This window comes from Anguilla rostrata, chromosome 12 (genome assembly GCF_018555375.3).
Source record: "Anguilla rostrata isolate EN2019 chromosome 12, ASM1855537v3, whole genome shotgun sequence".
NCBI classification, from domain to species: domain Eukaryota; kingdom Metazoa; phylum Chordata; class Actinopteri; order Anguilliformes; family Anguillidae; genus Anguilla; species Anguilla rostrata.
The window spans coordinates 18,558,529-18,577,326 of record NC_057944.1 but is presented as its reverse complement, the minus strand read 5'-3'; the positions used below and the strand labels follow the sequence as shown (position 1 = coordinate 18,577,326).

At 42.1% G+C, this 18,798-nt stretch overlaps 2 protein-coding genes across 2 annotated transcripts; both read right to left on the bottom strand.

The window, feature by feature from the left end:
* Window positions 1-5,461, bottom strand: LOC135236206 (extracellular calcium-sensing receptor-like). The gene is made up of 6 exons (XM_064302443.1): window positions 5,235-5,461; window positions 4,184-4,478; window positions 2,925-3,722; window positions 2,237-2,458; window positions 2,023-2,146; window positions 1-1,767 (listed from the first exon to the last, which is right to left on the bottom strand). Exons 1-6 carry the CDS (start codon window positions 5,459-5,461, stop codon window positions 845-847), a joined length of 2,589 nt encoding a protein of 862 aa, XP_064158513.1. The 3' UTR covers window positions 1-844.
* A 6,977-nt stretch (window positions 5,462-12,438) lies between these two features.
* On the bottom strand, window positions 12,439-18,798 carry LOC135236164 (extracellular calcium-sensing receptor-like). Its single transcript, XM_064302379.1, has 6 exons — window positions 18,450-18,798; window positions 17,422-17,716; window positions 14,751-15,548; window positions 14,041-14,262; window positions 13,835-13,958; window positions 12,439-13,536 (listed from the first exon to the last, which is right to left on the bottom strand). The coding sequence occupies exons 1-6, from the start codon at window positions 18,674-18,676 to the stop codon at window positions 12,623-12,625; spliced, it is 2,580 nt and encodes an 859-aa protein (XP_064158449.1). The 5' UTR covers window positions 18,677-18,798; the 3' UTR covers window positions 12,439-12,622.

Here is an 18,798-nt window from a genome sequence, read left to right as displayed (position 1 = left end):
CATCAATTAAAATTTAAATCACCATAATGAATCAAATTTACGGTGCTGTTCGTCAAATCTTCTATGAGGTCAACCAAGTCTGCGAAATATACAGCAGTTGTTTAAAAAACTTGTACGTCAAGAAATAGAGCATTAACCCTAGAATATTTATCCATAACACATTCATGTGTTTAAAATAAACAAATAATAATGAAACATACTTAATTCGCTGGGTCATGCGATATCCCCTTGCTGGTTTGGAACGGAGTTGTATATCTCCGAATCACGGCTTGCCAAAAAATGGTAGAAACCTGTTATCTTGGGGTTTCGTTACACACTTATATTAAACCAATTCTATTTTGATTGCCTCTGATGCCACAGTGTGCAGTTCCATGGGACCTTTGAATCACGTAGTCAACTGAATTTGTGAATTAAATTATAATCCCTGAAACAAGCATTTATTATAGCCTACTATGCTGAACATATTGAGCGGTTTAGGTAAGGAATAAACCACAATGGGCTGTCCCCTTATTGGTAAATAATGTACGACAGGGTTGATGATGCGGCCAAGACGAAGCCAAGGTGAGTCAAGTACCAATCTTGTTGCTTTGCTTGGTGCATTTTCAGTAAGGACTGAACAATTGCACAAAAACACAAACGCCAGAAAAAACAAACAACCTGATTCATCAATGCCATGATATGGTCTGTGGCTCATTATAAATTATATTACAGATGAAAAATATGGTTCTCAGAGAAATTTAGAGATATTAACTTTTTCACTTGAAGAAATACCGAGCATAAAAAATATAACATCATAAACTTTTTAAATACAATCAACATTACTGACAACATTACGAACATTTCTTCATGTGCTTCCGAAAGATTTTGACGGCATTTTCCCCATCATGTGCTTTTTGGTATTGTTCTCGGGCCGAAACAATATTATGAAACATTTAGGGACAAAAATGCAAACGATAAGACCAAAGCTGGAAGCTAGAATTGCAAAGATCTCCACAGCTACAGTGAACTTTCCAGGTGAGCTGACATAAGCTGGTATAAAGGTGATCCAGACTGCACAGAATATGAGCATGCTGAATGTGATGAATTTAGCTTCATTGAAGTTGTCAGGCAGCTTACGAGCCAGAAAAGCTAAAACAAAGCACAATACAGAGAGGAGCCCAATATAACCCAGTACAGCCCAGAACCCCACTGCTGATCCTACATCACATTCTAGAATGATCTTTTCTTTGTAGTGCTTCATGTTCTTGTTGGGGAAAGGAGGTGATATTGTTAACCAAAGCACACAAATAAGGACCTGAATGAGAGTGAAAGCAAGAACACTCAGTCTCTGCTGGGTGGGCCCAAACCACTTCATGACATTACTGCCTGGAAGTGTAGCCCTGAAAGCCATTAACACCACTATTGTTTTTCCCAGAACACAAGAGATGCAGAGGACAAAGGTGATCCCGAATGCAGTGTGGCGTAGCATACAGGACCACTCAGAGGGCCGGCCGATGAAGGTAAGAGAGCAAAGGAAACACAGTTTCAGCGAGAAGACCAACAGGAAGCTCAGCTCTGAGTTATTGGCTTTCACAATGGGAGTGTCCCTGTGTCTGTAAAACACGGCAGCCACCATGATGGCCATGCAGGCCCCAGTTACAGAACAAGCTGCAAGGATGATCCCCAGAATCTCATGGAAGGACAAGAACTCAACAGGTTTGGGTACACATTCATCCTTCTCATCATTTGTCCAGTAGTCGACTGGGCAGGTGATACACTCCAGGGAATCTGCACAAAAGAGAGAAAACCTCAGTAAGAGGAGGTCAGGGCATGGAAAACAGGTCCTCAGAGCTGAGGGATTGAAACATGTGACTAGAATTATGCTTCAGGTCCTTACACTGAAATTAAACCCATCAAAATTGGCCTAAGCTCATAAAGTTGCTGGTGTGTCCCAAAACATGTGAGAGCCACCAGAATTTCCTTATGCTAAATGCAATATATTTAATGTGGTACATACAGCTATTTATTTCAGCTTCTCTGTACCTGTAACATTGCTGATTTCACCCTCAGCACAGGGCACACAGTCATAGCAGCAGACAGGCCTTCCTCTCTCCACAGCCTTCCGAGTGCCTGGGGGACAGCTCTCACTGCACACTGACACAGGCACCTTCAAACAAACAAATATTGCAGCAATATATATGGAGCCAACTCTGACAAGCCAGCATAACTGTCTTATAACATTAGAATTTGAAATTACCTGTGGCTGGCCACCTGCCCAGGTGATGTTCTTGTTCATGATCAACACCTGTCCATCTGGAGCAGATGCATCATAGTGGCCCACAGTCACAAACTCCATGTGTCCATCCCCCATCACCTGCCAGTTCACCAGGTCATAAATGGCCATCGGATCCCCATTTGCATCAAAGGAGACTTTGTACCCGTTCCTGGAGAAGTTCACTTTTCTCAGGTGCTCCATGACCTGATGGGAGGGAGCCAGAGGGCTGAGAGTACACCAGCTAGTGACCAGAGCAATATCCAGTCAGCCTCCATGTTAATCATTTACCCAGTTTTCCCCAATAACCACATCATCACAGCCACCCCCCCCCAAGAAGTGGTATGTTCCTTTTACATATTTTTGTGGCCGGCATAAAAAATTGTCAGTTTTTCATATTCCACATCAGTAAATTCACCATGAAAATAACCTGTTCTGCTGATTGAAAGGGATTTAAGTGATTGAATGCTATATTTTGTAGTGACCTTTTAGGTCATAGCGTGTGTAATGTAGGTTAAATTGTGCTTGCTGAGTTATAATTTGTCAGCTGCATTGTAGTATTGAATAATCACTAATTCACACTGGATAACGGCATCAGCCTCAAAATAACAATAATTATAGTGTTGATACCCATATCCAATATAGTTGAAAGTTTGTGCAATGGACCGTTTACCTGTTGTGGCTCAAAACTTATACTTGTGTTGCAGTGGGGTGGATTGTCAGTCTTGTCTGTGCAGACGATGCTGTGCATGGCATGGGCTATTGCATACACAGCCTTGTATACCATGTTGGAGATGCGCAGCTGGGATGTGTCTGTGTAGGGGTTCTGCAGATCTTGCAGATTCTGGTTTCCATCGCATGTTTTCTGGGCCGCTGAGGTCTGATTTCCCCCCAGGCTGCAGCCGAAAGCGGTCTCCCAGAACTCTGTGAGGAGCGGTGAGTGGGAAACCTGTGCCGGCCCCAGGTCCAACAGGAAGTCTCGCAGCCCTGGAATGACTGAGCGGGGGATGGCAAAGCCGATGGCACCGGCAAACAGACGGAACTGCAACATTATGCGGTTAGTGACCCAGGACTCACTCCCAATCCACTGTAGTGGAGCCATCAGCCTGCCTTCCAGCTCCGACAGCAAGACCAGCATGTCGCCTGTGGCAATGAACGCCACAATGACACGGGCTGTGGACCTGCTGATGACCTCTGCCACGCGTCGCACTTTTGCGCGGGGGTTGGTCCTGAAGAATGCCTCTGAGTACTCCACGCAGATGCCCTCTGCCTGTGCAGCCTGCAGGAAGGCAGCCATCCCACTGTTCCCATAGTCTGAGTCGCTCCTCACCGCCCCAATCCAAGTCCAGCCAAAATGCTTAACTAGTCTAGCCAGAGCAGCTGCCTGGTAGTAGTCACTGGGGATGGTCCTGGAGAAGGTTGGGTACTGCAGCTTGTCACTAAGACAGGAACAGGTGGCAAAATGGCTCACCTATTGCTCCATGAAAGGAAAGATGCAACTTCAATCTAACCAAGAATATCAGTGAATCAATATATCTATCTACCAACCAAACTACTTATTTGTCTATTCAGAACTAATACAGTAGTGCTGTGCCAAATTCCTGTAGCCATTCAGCAAATTCACTGTTTCCCATAGGTGGAATCTTGTAGCAAGAAATATTGTGGCTATATTTGGAAATGATGGTAAATATGTCTGTTCACAAAAACAGTAGTAAGGCCAAGTTGCCACAAAAGCAGCAGTCTTCTTATTCCAAAATATTTCGTGTAAATCGGATGCTTAAAGATGTAATATGAACACAACAGCCTATGTATTAATGGCTCATCTATATATTTATTCCAAATACAATTTTGAATGCAAAGATTATCATATCGTAATAATATCAGGTAATTTATTGGAAAAATGCAATGGAGGGCTGGGTAGGAGGAGCTCACCTGGGGGATGCCAAAGGGTCCAAGAATTCTGGATATGGCCATGGTAGGAGAGGAGTTAGACTCGCCCACTACAGCACGCACAGTGGCAGACTTTGAGCAGGACTGGTTGGGAAAGAAAACTGGCTCAATGCCATTGGCTAACTGGAATGCCACCTTCACAGCCACTGGCACAGAGGCACAGGAGTCATGGATCTGGTAGCCCAGAGTTACACCTGGCAGGAGCTCTGAACTGTTGTTGATTTCCTTGATGGCAAAAACCATGGTTCTAGCAAAGCGAAATTCCCGGAAATTTAATCTGTTTTGAACAACAATATGAAGAGTCACATACAATGACATGAACATAACAGAACATGCAATAAGTTGTCCAAAGACAAGAATGTAAAAATATACCTTATATCTTAATTTAATTAGACATATTCTATATGTAGATAATAAAAAATAATGGAGCATTGCCTTGGCACCCCAGATTATGGCGGAAGGTGGACTTGGAATTATAATGAATGTTTCTAGATTTTATTTCATATTTATTTTTATTTTATTTTATTTAGTTTATATCTAGATTATATTTCATATTTTATTATGTGTATTTTATATTTATTTGACTTTCAGACTTACAGAACTGAAATATTTTGGAAATTGCTATCTATATATATATATATATATATATATATAATTATAAGAGAATACTTCTAAGCATGTGCACCAGCTTACCTTTAAGTTGAAACAGACGGTAAATAATGTGTGAAATAATGAAAATAATCATCATGTAAATAATTTGTGAAATAAGAAATCAACAATGACTACAAACATAAAATAAACAGAATTAAACAAAACAAACTTAACAAGCTTTTAAGGTGAAGAGTAAATCTAAAACAATCCATTACAAAACCTGTGGAGATCATAATATTTGTATAACAAAATATATTTACATCCTGCAGTTCATCTGAGTAGTGCATGTTATGATATATTTGGTTTATATTTATGTAGGTATCTGAAGCATATGTCCACAGTGGCTTCCACATTTTAGAATGCTTTTTCTTTCTTCACTGACCTCCCTGTACACTGCAGCGCTTTGGGTCGGCTGGTGTAGTTGTTCTCAGTGGTGATCACATAGTAGTGAAAGGTAAAAACACCTCCGATCACGAAGTCCCCAGGCTGGGATAAAGACGCAGGACTGGGGGTCCCCTGCAGTGTGCACCCCAAACCAGACCTTCCATTTGCCACGGCAAGAGATCCAGTCACCAGTGCCAGAACCAGCGTAGTCCAGAGTACCTCCATGCTTTCAGGACAGGATGTGGTGCTCTCTCATGTTTAAATACCCTCCTGGAGCACATCCCCTTTAGCTTGTGGAGAGGGAGAGGCATTCCCTTCCTGGGGGAAACATGTAGAGAAGTAGTTATGTATTATTTACAAAATGACCAACTGTCATGATTCAGTTTTTTAGATTTAGTCTCTGATCCTCATAAGAATGCTCTTCTCACCACACAGGCACAGAAAACCACACACAGTAGTAACACTTAACTGAGCAGTATTCTGTAAATTCACTGATACAAGAACCAGTAAGTTCCATGAAATTGATGCAGCAATAAGTACTATCCGTGTCACCTCTCTCCTGGCTCAAAATGACCACATTACATAACTTGACCCCAAATATAATGTGCCAAATATGACATAAATCATCATTTCAGCTCACAAGATTAAATGACAAATTTGGAAAAACATTTATCCCAATATTGTCTAAATATAGTGACTTGAAAGAATTGAGGAAATATTGGGTAGCATTGCTTTGGAATACATTTTATTTAATATCAGCGAGGCAAGATAGCCTATATTGTTTGTAGTACCGTAACTTGGCGTCATTTTGATATCAATACTTTTAATGGCAGGCCTGGATTTTGACAGTCTGAATGAATAAGTTATAGATTTATAGGTGTATGTCTTGTATGTGTGAGTAACTTGGCATTTTTGTACGTTGAAAATGTGTTTTTTATGAGATGATGTATACAACAGAAGACTGTAAGTCCTGTTTGTAATACAGGTCAGGGCTGTGTTTCCCAGTTTCGATGTACCTTAAAGTTCTACGAAGGTTTCTAAGGTATATCTTTCAAAGGGAGCTCACTTTTTTGCGAGTGTTTCCCAGACTATACCTTAACAGTTCCCTTAAGGGACAGTTTCAGAGGTACGTTGTAAGTTGGAGCCGGCCTTCATTGTGGTGCTGAAAAGTTTACCAATCGATGCCATGCGATTGTCTCACTTGTAAAGGCTTATGAATGACATTTTAATATAACACGTGTTGTCATAATCATTTTACATCAATCTAATATTGCAGAAGAGGAAGCTATGCCTACTAAAGATCATCTACTAATCTCATTGAGAGTCAAAACGAGACCTTGTGATAGTTTCAATAAATACATGTAGGCTACAAAAGATAAAATAAAGAACATCAATCGGGACATATAAGCCATAGTCTGGAACTTCTTGGAAGCCCAAGAAAAGGGATATATGCTACATATGGGTGAATTATTTTGTTCTTATTGAAACAAAGGTCTAATGTTAATTTGTTTTTGTCACACAATATATAGGCAACTGTAGCAGCATATCCACTGATTCCCGCGGATTTTTTTCTGCAGTGCAAAAATGATCGTCGATGAAAGGCAAACGCGCGTCTGTGAAAATTGATCATGATTAATTCTATACCGGGTATGCCTTATGAATAGGCCTACCTGTCAAAGTGATATGTTCATCCACCTTGATTTGCTGTTGGATAATCTTACGTTTAACTAAGAATATAATTGGGTTGTTTACTGAAAATCATAAAACAACATGGTAAGAAAGAAATGTTCTGTAATGTTGATATTTACCCAGTGCTATTTTGTTTTATATAGGTGTGAGCTAAAGGAAAGGGGTGTAGATCATTTGTCCTGTTTGTTCATTATGAGCCACCGTACCTGTATGTGTGTTTATGGCTAGGCCAATCAACATTCTTTAGTTCCATCTAGTCCGGTCATGCAAGTATACTCACTCAATGTCGGCTTTGCTCACACGGGTTTTATATTTTTAATAAACCGGCGGTTTGTTCCAAGTCAGTGTGATCATTGACTCACACACAAATAAACTAATTTCTACAGGGTATGCAGTCAGAAAAGCCATATCCTCAGTAAGCTCCACTACGTAAAAATAACATAAGCTTATTTTTTTCACAAATTGGATTAGTATTATGGATAGGCCCTATACGTTATTACCATCATGATGAGAATAGACAGGTGAAACGACAACATTCTCATGATGTCCTATGCACAGAAACGTTGTTTGGATAATTAATTTTCATAAAGTTAATATTAAACTATCTGTAATGAGGCTGTGCTTGCGGCGGTGCTGCCACTGGGTGGCGGCAGAGGTCATTCTCCTCGCTCTCACATCCCCCGCTAATTGCTGATTCGGTCCACCTGGAGTCTACCCTTTATAGGAACCTCACTCACTCTGCTCTGTGCTCTTGCATTTTACAAGCAGCCGGTAACACTCTGGGTATTTAGAGAGCTAGGTGTGACTTACTCGATGGCTATCCGGTACGGGAGCTAAATACGTAGCAACCGGGGCACTTAAGAATTGTCCCGTTTCTTAGAAGTGTATTGTGTATTGTGTTATCTCCAGCTAGTCTCAGTCTTGAGCTGCGAGATCTTACTTGCCTATGTGTTTGTTGTTTTTGGTTCTCAGTCAAGAGACTTTCGTCCTGTTTTTGAGGATTGCTTTTTGTTTGGCCTTTTGCCAGGGTTTATCCCCCTATTTCCTTTGTCCTACCTCGCTTAGTGGTTGACTGCTGTTCGCAGTCAGCTTTTAGACTCCCCTTTCATTTATTGTCCGCATTTGATGTTGCTCGCCAGCCCCATCATTACACTATCTATGTCATTTGTGCATGCAGATGTAGGCTACTAGACGCGCACTGTAGTACAACTGTCGGTTTGTAATGCAAAATGTTGGCCTAATAAGGATAAAACTGTGACAGGATGAGCGGAGCGCATCGCTAAGGGACAGCTCAGATCACCCTTCTAAAGGTATACCTTAGCAAAGGAGGCGCTGGGAAACAGCTTGACAACTAAATGAAGACCTTAAGGTATACCTTATGATGCACGTAGCGCTAAGGAGGCTCTGGGAAACGCAGCCCAGGTCTTTTGGAGACCCTGGTCTCCTCTCACGTACACACATCCACTTGCAAGAAAGGACAAAAAGACTCCAGTCCTATGGACAACAAGTAGGACTGGTGATCAATGGCAGTAAAACCAAAGTCATGCCCATCAACATCAATACACCAACAGAAATAACAATAGAGTAACAGGTCTTAGACAGCACTGATAACTACACATACCTAGGAAGCACCATTTACCACGATGGGGGTACAAACCAAGATATTCAAAACTGGATCAATAAAGCACGCACAACCTTCATAAGACTTAAACAAATCTGGAAATCCAACCAATACAGCACCAAAACCAAACTCCGGATCTACCAAAGCTGTGTACTATCAACACTACTCTACGATGCAGAATGCTGGAAAACAACAGAACAGGACACAAACTATCCACCTTCCACACATCATGCCTACGTAAGATCTTGCATATATTCTGGCTAATGACCATCTCCAACAATAACCTTCTCAAAATCACCCAGCAAGATGACATACACTTCATACTCAAGACACGCAGGTGGACCTGGATTGTCTATGTGCTCAGAATGACATCAAAGCAATCCCAAGAGTTGCATTACACTGGACCCCAGAAGGCAAAAGAAGGAAAGGGAGGCCCAAAATAACATGGCGCAGGATAATAGAGAAAGAACTCCAACAACACCAACAGAGCTGGGGGACCCTAGAGAAGACAGAAGGAAATGGAAGGACTTTGTGGCTGCCCTATGCGACAGCCGGCGCAATGGGGATGAGTGAGTAAGTGAAAAGAAACCTGGACGGAGGGTCCAAGCCAAAGTAAAAATGAAATTCAATATGTACTGGACCTGCGAGCAAAGCTACAGTTAAAAGGACAAATTGCACATGAACATTTTCCCCCAGCCCCGGAACGGCAGAGATAGCAAGATAGAGATAACAGGGGAGTTTGATTGCGAGTATATCAACTGGGATGTCTTACTCCCGTCATCAGCATCGAAATTACTAGCTCAGTGACAACAACTTTTCGAGATCACACAGCAAATTGGGGATGTAGACAATGAGGTTATTTGTTCTGACAGGGGTGTAGCACATCAGATCTACCATCTCAATTTCCTAAAACTGTGGCAAGAGGTTGACCCTGCTTTGCTTGCTACAACGGAAGTCAGGTCAGATTAGCTGGGACCGGGAATTCCTAATTTGGGAAAAACCTGCTCTGTTCCAATTAACAGCCATCTGACTCCAGAACAGCAAGCAGAGGTGGCTTGGTTGCAGCAAGAGTTTTCACCCCTACCAGGAAGAACTGACCTTATAGAACACTGCATACATACTCCCTCCCCCCGGGCACTGTGGTTAGAAGTCCCCCGTATCGACTACCTGAACATAAAGGAAAACTAGTTCAGGAGGAATTGGGCAAAATACTAGAGATGGGAGTGATTGAGGAAACACACAATGAATAGTGTAGCCCCATCATGCTTGTACCCAAGCCATATGGGATAGTTTGTTTCTGCATAGATTACCGAAAGGTAAACGCAGTTTTGAAATTTGATGCTTATCCTATACCTCGGTTGGATTTGCTGCTGGATCAGCTGGGCACTGCTTGTTTTATTCAACTCTGGATTTAACCAAGGGCTACTGGCAGATTCCCTTGCCTCCAGAGTCCAAGGGAAAATCGTCTTTCTCCACTCCGTTTGGATTACACCAATTTGTCACCCTCCCGTTCGGTTTGGGGCACCCTTCCAGTGACTAATGGACCTGCTTTTAAGACAGCATGCCACATATGCCGTGGCTTATTTAAATGACATCATTATTAATAGGTTGAGGCATATACTGCATTTGCAAGCTATCCTGAAGATGTTGCAGAGGACGAGACACATGGCAAACACCAGGAAGTGTGCAATTATGCGGCGGGAGGTACAGTATCTGGGGTTTCTCTTGGAGTGGGGACGAGTCAGCCCATTAGTGGTTAAAACTTCTGCTGTAGCGGCTTGTCCTCCACCCAAGTCTAAAAAAACAAGTGAGATCGTTCTTGGGATTGACAAATTATTATCGTCAATTTATCCTGGACTTTTTTAACCTTACAGGTCCCTTTACCCCTTTACCAACCTCACTTGAAAAGGAGCTCCTGATTCAGTCCAATGGATGGAGCAGTGCCAAGTGGCCCTTGACCGGTGCCTCAGATAGAGGACTGGGTGTGGTGTTGTCCCAGGAGGTGGACGGCGAGGACCAACCGGTGCACTACATTAGCCACAAGCTCAGCCCCAGGGACATTCAGTACAGTACCATTGAAGGAATGTCTCACTATAAAGTGGGCTATACTGACTTTTTGGTACTACCTCCTGGGTTGACCCTTTGTCCTTTATTCAGATAATGCCCCCCATCCAGTGCCTGCATAAAATGAAAGACCCCAACTCTCTGATTACGCGGTGGTATCTGGCTCTCCAGCCATTTTGGTTCCAGGTAATCCATAGGCCGGAGTCCGTTACCCATTGTTGTTCTGATTTCCTCTCCCAAGAGAGGGCAGTGTCATCCAAGCTGAATGCACCCCGGCTGCATTCTGGTGGTACAGGATTGTGCCAGGGCTTAGTCTGTGGGAGAGGTTTAAGGCAATCGGAAGACCACACCTACTAAGTAGGCACACGTGCCTGGAGTGCATTACTAATTAGTCCAGGCATTTAAAGTGTGCTTTTTTCCAGTAGGTGTCTGTGACCAGGGGATTCACAACCTGAGAGGGAGGAAGTGACCAGCAAGGGGAAAAAAACTGAAAAGGAGTTTTGTAATTTTGGTTATTTTTGTCTTTGTTATTTTAGTATGTTGTGTTGGTTCATTATTTTTTACCTGGATCCCATGAGGGTGAAATGCAAAGCTGTTTTATTTATTTTGTAATGACTCTCTGGTATACAAAATAAATACCAGAATATTCCGGAATTCTCGTAACTTCGTGTCCAACTGTTCTGTCCACCAAAGAGGTGTGTCGCGGCGTGCAACAGCCTACAATACGGCGTTTAATTCTAATTAATTATAACTGTAATTTTGATACCAAACACTCTTGGGGCATTGCTATAAGAATATACTAATTAGCCTATAATCTAATGTGTTGTTGACAAAAATATAGCTTGGGAGCTACAGACCTATATACACTGTGATTATGCAATGGCTTATTTACCAATAGCTAACTTATGATAAAATGTGTAGTTTCCTCCAACAGTCCAAAGACATGCAGGTAGGCTAATTGGAGACTCTAAATTGCCCATAGGTATGAGTTTGTAAGTAAATAGTGAGTGGATGGTGTGTGCCCTGTAATAGATTGGTGGCCTGTCCAGGGTGTATTCCTGCCTTTCGCTCAATGTAGGCTGGGATAGGTTCCGGCACCCCCCACGACCCTGCCCAGGATAAGTGGGTATAGATAATGGATGGATAGAAGTATAATCCATAAAAAGCGATCCAGAATGAAACTTGTCCACAGACACCATCTTGGACTTGCCAGCATTCTATTGGCTGTCTGTCTGTACCTCCACCTCAGGTCGCTGAGTCCAGTGTCCAATCTGCTTGGTCAATTGCGCATAAGAGACAGAATGGCAAATACCTCATCAGAATTTGTCAGTTAAAATATGGCCCACGAGAATACCACACAGAATGGTGTAAGTTTTTTTTTTTTTTCTTCCTGTCACTACAACTAACTTAGATTTAAAAGAAAACACTTTTAAAAAACTTGAACGCTTTGCTTGAAACTAACACACAAACACACACACCATGAACCCCAAAAATGAACGCAACCGAAGATGAGACATAAAAAAAATAACAATACAAAAATTTATAATTAACTACCCTTATTGTCCTATTAACCATCATTCAAATTTTGTAATTTGCCGGGACCCATTATCTCTCTTTCAGCCATACCTCCATCTCCCCTCTGCAGCTCCCAAAGGAGTAAGACTGACTCTGCCGGCTCTCCAACAACAGCACTCTGCAGGCAGAGGCTTTGTTCTCCATGGAACTTGCAACTCAAGTTCCAATTTTGCTACTTTACTTGGTGCATTTTCAGTGAGGACTGAACAATTGCACAGGAACACAAACACCAGAAAACGCAAACACCCTGATTCATCAATCTTTTATTGCTGATATGAAATCCCTGATACGATACAAATAAAAAATGGTCCTCAAAGAAATGTAGAGATGTGCATTTTCTCAGTCAAAAGTATATGCAGCAGAAGAAATTTGACGTAATTAACTTTTTAAATACAATAAACATTACTGACAACTTTACTGACATTGCGGCATGTGCTTCAGAAAGATTTTGATGGCATTTTCCCCATCATGTGCTTTTTAGTATTTTGCTCAGGCCGAAACAATATAATGAAACATTTAGGGACAAAAATGCAAACAATCAGACCAAAGCTGGAAGCTAGAATTGCAAAGATCTCCACAGCTACAGTGAACTTCCCAGGTGAGCTGACATAAGCTGGTATAAAAGTGATCCAGACGGCACAGAATGTGAGCATGCTGAATGTGATGAATTTGGCTTCATTGAAGTTGTCAGGCAGCTTACGAGCCAGAAACGCTAAAACAAAGCACAATATAGAGAGGAGCCCAATATAACCCAGCACAGCCCAGAATCCCACTGCTGATCCTACATCACATTCTAGAATGATCTTTTCTTTGTAGTGCTTCATGTTCTCATTGGGAAAAGGAGGGGATATTCTTAACCAAAGCACACAAATAAGGACCTGTATGAGAGTGAAAGCAAGAACACTCAGTCTCTGCTGGGGAGGCCCAAACCACTTCATGACATTATTGCCTGGAAGTGTAGCCCTGAAAGCCATTAACACCACTATTGTTTTTCCCAGAACACAGGAGATGCAGAGGACAAAGGTGATCCCAAATGCAGTGTGGCGCAGCATACAGGACCACTCAGAGGGCCGGCCGATGAAGGTAAGAGAGCAAAGGAAACACAGTTTCAATGAAAAGACCAGCAGGAAACTCAGCTCTGAATTGTTGGCTTTCACAATGGGAGTGTCCCTGTGTCTGTAAAACACAGCAGCCACTGTAATGGCCATGCAGGCCCCAGTCACAGAACAAGCTGCCAGGATGATCCCCAGAACCTCATGGAAGGACAAGAACTCAACAGGTTTGGGTACACATTCATCCTTCTCAGCATTCGACCAGTAGTCGGCTGGACAGGTGATACAGTCCAGGGAATCTGCACGAAAGAGAAAACCTCATTATTCAGGAGAGTGCAGGAGAGGTCAGGGCATGAAAAACAGGTCTGAGGGTTGTGGGATTGAAACATCTGACTAGTTTTGGGCTTCAAATTTTTACATTGATATTAAATGCATCAAATTGTCTGGCCTAAGCTCATTAAGTTGCAGGTATGTCCCCCAACATGTGAGAACCTGTAAAATGCATTGATAAAAAATATACATGTTCAACATTCACCTTTGCTAAATTCAATATATTTATTGTGGTACATATAGGTCATTATTTTTGCTTCTCTGTACCTGTAGCATTGCTGATTTCTCCCTCGGCACAAGGCACGCAGTCATAGCAGCAAACAGGCCTTCCTCTTTGCACAGCCTTCCGAGTGCCTGGGGGACAGCTCTCACTGCATGCTGACACAGGCACCTTTAAACAGCAACAGACATGGAGCCAACTCTGACAAGCCAGCATAATTGTCTAATAAAATCACATTTGACTGTGAAATTACCTGTGGCTGGCCACCTGCCCAGGTAATGTTCTTGTTCATGATCAACACCTGTCCATCTGGGGCAGATGCATCATAGTGGCCCACAGTCACGAACTCCATGTGTCCATCCCCCATCACCTGCCAGTTCACCAGCTCATAAGTTGCCACCGGATCCCCATTGGCATCAAAGGAGACTTTATACCCATTCCTGGAGAAGTTCACTTTCCTCAAGTGCTCCATAACCTGATAGGAGGGAGTCAGAGGGCTGATAGTACACCTGCTAGTGACCAGCTCAACTTCCACCTAACCTCCATGTTAACCATCCACTCAGTATTCTCCAATAACCACATCCTTGCAGTCTTGGCAGTCGTATATGCCTATCCCTGATTTTTGTGTTAGGAGAAAATTAGGAGGTCTTTCACATTCCACATCAGTATATTCACCATGAAAATAACCTGTTCTGCTGATTGACTGTTCTGTTGACTGAATGCGATATTTTGATGTAACACTTCAGATAGTAGATTTTGTGTTGTATCTTACACTGTGCTTGCTGAGTTATTATTTGTAATTTGCACTGTAACATTGAATGCTTTCTAAAACACACAGGTTCAGGGCATCAGCCAATTAATAATAATAATAATAATAATAATAATAATAATAATAATAATAATAATAGCAGTGTTGATACACTTATCCATTATAGCTGAAAGTTTGTGCAGTGGACCCTTTACCTGTTGTGGCTCAACTCGGAAACTTGTGTTGCAGTGTGGTGGAGTGTTAGGTTCGTCTGTGCAGATGATGCTGTGTATGGCATGGGCTATCGCATACACAGCCTTGTACACCATGTTAGAGATGCGCAGCTGGGATGTGTCTGTGTAGGGGTTCTGCAGATCTCGCAGATTCTGGTTTCCATCGCATGTTTTCTGACCCGCTGCAGCCTGACTTCCCCCCAGGCTGCAGCCGAAAGCGCTCTCCCAGAACTCTGTGAGCAGCGGTGAGTGGGAAACCTGTGCCGGCCCCAGGTCCAACAGGAAGTCTCGCAGCCCTGGAATGACTGAGCGGGGGATGCCGAAGCCGATGGCACCAGCAAACAAACGGAACTGCAACATCTTGCGGTCAGTGACCCAGTCCTCACTCCCAATCCACTGTAATGGGGCCTGCACCTTGCCTTCCAGCTCTGACAGCAAGACCAGCATGTCGCCTGAAGCAACGAACGCCACAACAACGCGGGCCGTGGACCTGCTGATGATCTCTGCCACGTGTCGCACTTTTGCACGGGGGTTGGTCCTGTAGAACGCCTCTGAGTACTCCACACAGATGCCCTCTGCCTGCGCGGCCTGCAGGAAGGCAGCCATCCCACTGTTCCCATAGTCTGAGTCACTCCTCACCGCCCCAATCCAAGTCCAGCCAAAATGCTTGACTAGTCTAGCCAGAGCAGCTGCCTGAAAGTAGTCACTTGGGATGGTCCTGGAGAAGGTGGGGTACTGCAGCTTGTCACTAAGACAGGCACAGGTGGCATAGTGGCTCACCTATAGCTCCATGAAAGGAAAGATGCACTTTTTAATAGTGAATGAAACATTATTATTGTCGTGAACAATAGTAAATCAAAATATCTGTCTACATGCCTATCTACTGTGCAGTCTGTAAGTATTTGGACTGTGATATAAAAAATATTCAGCTCTGTACTCCAGCAAATTGGATTTGAAATGAAACACTGATTATCTGACTGTGCAGACTGTCAGGTTTAATTTGAGGATGTTTACAGAATGAGGATGTGATCTGTGTAGGAATGACACACTTTTTTTTTTACATCATTACATTTTACGGGACCAAAATTAATTGATCAGTTGGCTGTTCAGCTGTTTCCTGGCCAGCCGTGTGTCTTTATGTAATTAGTTCATGCATAAAAAAAGTTAACAAAAGGTCCAGAGTTGATTGTCCGTGAGGCATTTGCGTTTGTATTTTGTTCATGTTGCCTTTCAGCATAAGGACCAAATAAGTGTTAATTCCAGTAAAGCAAGCCATCATGAGACTGAAACAGAATAAATTGATCAGAGACACAGCCAAACGCTGGGTGTGTCAAAATCAATTGTTTGGTGCATTGAAGCAATAATGCACTGGTGAGCTCGGCAGAGGCAAATGACTTGGTAGACTATGGAAGACCATTGTAGTGGATGACTGAAGATTACTTCCAATTGTGAAGATAAACCTCTTTCTAGTGTTGAAACAGATTAAGCACAGTTTATAGGATTTTGGCATCGACTTGTCAAAGACTTTAAAAAACAATTTCTGGAACAAAGTCTTATGGGACAGACGAGAGAAGTAATTAACCTGTACCAAAGCGATGAAAGGAGGAAAGTGTGGAGAAAGTAACTGCTCATGATGCAAAGCATACCACCTCATTGGTGAAACATGGTGGTGGATAGGTAGTGTTATGGCTTGGGCATAACAGGCTGCCATGAGAACTGGCTGTCTTGACTTTATTGATGTGACTGCTGATGGCAACAAAAAGATGAATACTGAAGTGTACAAACATCGTATCTGCTCTGATCCCACAAAATACCTCTAAACTCATTGGATGGCACTTCACCTTGCAGCACTACATTGACCAGAAACATACTGCTAAAGCAACCAAGAAGTTTTTCAGCAACAAAAAGTTGAATGTTCTTAATCAGCCAAGTCAATGCACAAGAAACATGAGTCCAAATTGAACTTGAATCCAATTTAACTTCCTTTTGAATTTCCACATAAACAAACAGAAACTGAAGTTGACACAGTGCAGGCCTGCCAGAGCATCACAGGGAAGATAGTCTTCCACAGCAAAATATTTGTAACCAAGGACTAAATACCCTACTGATGTTAATTTGTCAAAATACTTTTGGTCCCATAACTGAGAAATGGGGCTATACATTCTACACAAATCTCCTGAAATGAATGTAAAGACCCTCAAATTAAAGCTGACATTTTAAACTCATATTCATTGTTTCATTTCAAATAGAATGTGCTGGAGTAGACAGCCAAGACAACAAAAATTGTGTCCCTGTCCAAACACGTACGGACAGCACTGTACTTATTTATCTATTCAGTACTAATGCACTAGCACTGTGTACAAATACCTGCAGCCATTCTACAAGTTCTCCAGAAAGAGGAATGTTGCAAGGAGGAATCCAAGATATATTGAGGCTAATTTGGGAAATGATAAGATCTCCATTTACAGAAACTGTAATAAAACCAAATTTCCATGAAAGCAACAGGCTTACTACTGGAAAATATTTACCTGTTGTATATTCTATATTAATAGCTCATCTCTTGTATTTATTTCAAATACATTTATGAGTGCAAGGGATATACAGTGATAATTTATTGGAAGATGCACATGAGGACTAGGCAGGAGGAACTCACCTGGGGGATGCCGAAAGGTCCGAGAATTCTGGACATGACAATGGAGGGGGTGGAACCAGACTCACCCACTACAGCATGCACAGTGGCAGACTTTGAGCAGGACTGGTTGGGAAAGAAGACTGGCTCGATGCCATTGGCCAGCTGGAATGCCAACTTCACAGCCACTGGCACGGAGGCACAAGAGTCATGGATCTGGTAACCCAGAGTTACACTTGGCAGGAGCTGTGAACTGTTGTTGATTTCCTTGATGGCAAACACCATGGTTCTAGCAAAGCGCAGTTCCCGGAAATCTACACTGTTTTGAACAACAATATGACAAGTCACACACAATGACATGAACATAACAGAACATGCAATAAGTTGTTGATAGACAAGAATATAAAAATATACCTTTTATTTTAATTTAATTAGACATATTCTATATTTAGATAATAAAAAAAGAGTGGAGCATTGCCTTGGTACACCAGCAAGATCAACAGATTATGGCAGAAGGTGCTGTTAGAGTTATAATGAATGGTTCCAGATTGTCTATATATTTCTAATTTATTTGACTTCTAGTATTACAGAACTTAAATATTCCTGAAATTGCTAAATATATAGTATATTTGATTAATTTAAGAGAATACTTGATTGCTCTAAGCATTACCTTGAAGGTATAACAGATGCTAAAGAATGTGTGAGATAATGAAAATAATAATAGTAATCTAAAAAAATAAAAAATAAAAAATCTTCTAAATAATGTATGAAATAATAAAACAACTATAACAACATATGTTAAACAAAATAAAACAAAATAAACTTAACAAGCTTTTTAGATGAAGAGTAATACAATCCATTACAAAACCTGTGGAGATCATAATATATGTACAGTAGAACAATATATGTTACAATATAGTTACATTCTGCTGTTCATATAAGTAATGCATTTTATGACTTATTTGGTTTATATTTATGTATATATCTCTTAGATCTAAAACATGTCCACAGTGGCCTCCACATTTCAGAATGTTCTTCCCCTCTTCACTTACCTCCCTATACAGTGCGGTGCTTTGGGTAGGCTGGTATAGTTGTACTCGGTGCTGGTCACATAGTAGTGGATGGAAAAAATGCCTCCGATTACAAAGTTCCCAGGCTGGGAGAATGAAGCAGGCCTGGGGGTCCCCTGCAGTGTGCACCCCAACCCTGACCCTCCCATTGCCAGAGTGAGAGGTCCAGCCACCAGTGCCAGTACCAGTGTGGTCCTTATCACCTCCATGCTTTAATGACAGGATGTGGTGCTCTCATGTTTAAATACCCACCTGAAGCACAGCCCCCTGAGCTCATGGAGAGGAAGAGGCATTCCCTTCTTGGGGAAAAACATGCAGAGGAATATGTATT

Excerpts from the sequence above, each read along its gene's own strand:
- LOC135236206 (XM_064302443.1), bottom strand. The coding sequence starts at position 5,461 with ATGGAGGTACTCTGGACTACGCTGGTTCTGGCACTGGTGACTGGATCT. Across the intron at positions 4,479-5,234 it reads GCGCTGCAGTGTACAGGGAG|ATTAAATTTCCGGGAATTTC; the intron begins GTCAGTGAAGAA and ends TGTTCAAAACAG. Across the intron at positions 2,459-2,924 it reads TAAGTTTTGAGCCACAACAG|GTCATGGAGCACCTGAGAAA; the intron begins GTAAACGGTCCA and ends CCCTCCCATCAG.
- LOC135236164 (XM_064302379.1), bottom strand. The coding sequence starts at position 18,676 with ATGGAGGTGATAAGGACCACACTGGTACTGGCACTGGTGGCTGGACCT. Across the intron at positions 14,263-14,750 it reads TCCGAGTTGAGCCACAACAG|GTTATGGAGCACTTGAGGAA; the intron begins GTAAAGGGTCCA and ends CCCTCCTATCAG. Across the intron at positions 13,537-13,834 it reads AGAAATCAGCAATGCTACAG|ATTCCCTGGACTGTATCACC; the intron begins GTACAGAGAAGC and ends TCTTTCGTGCAG.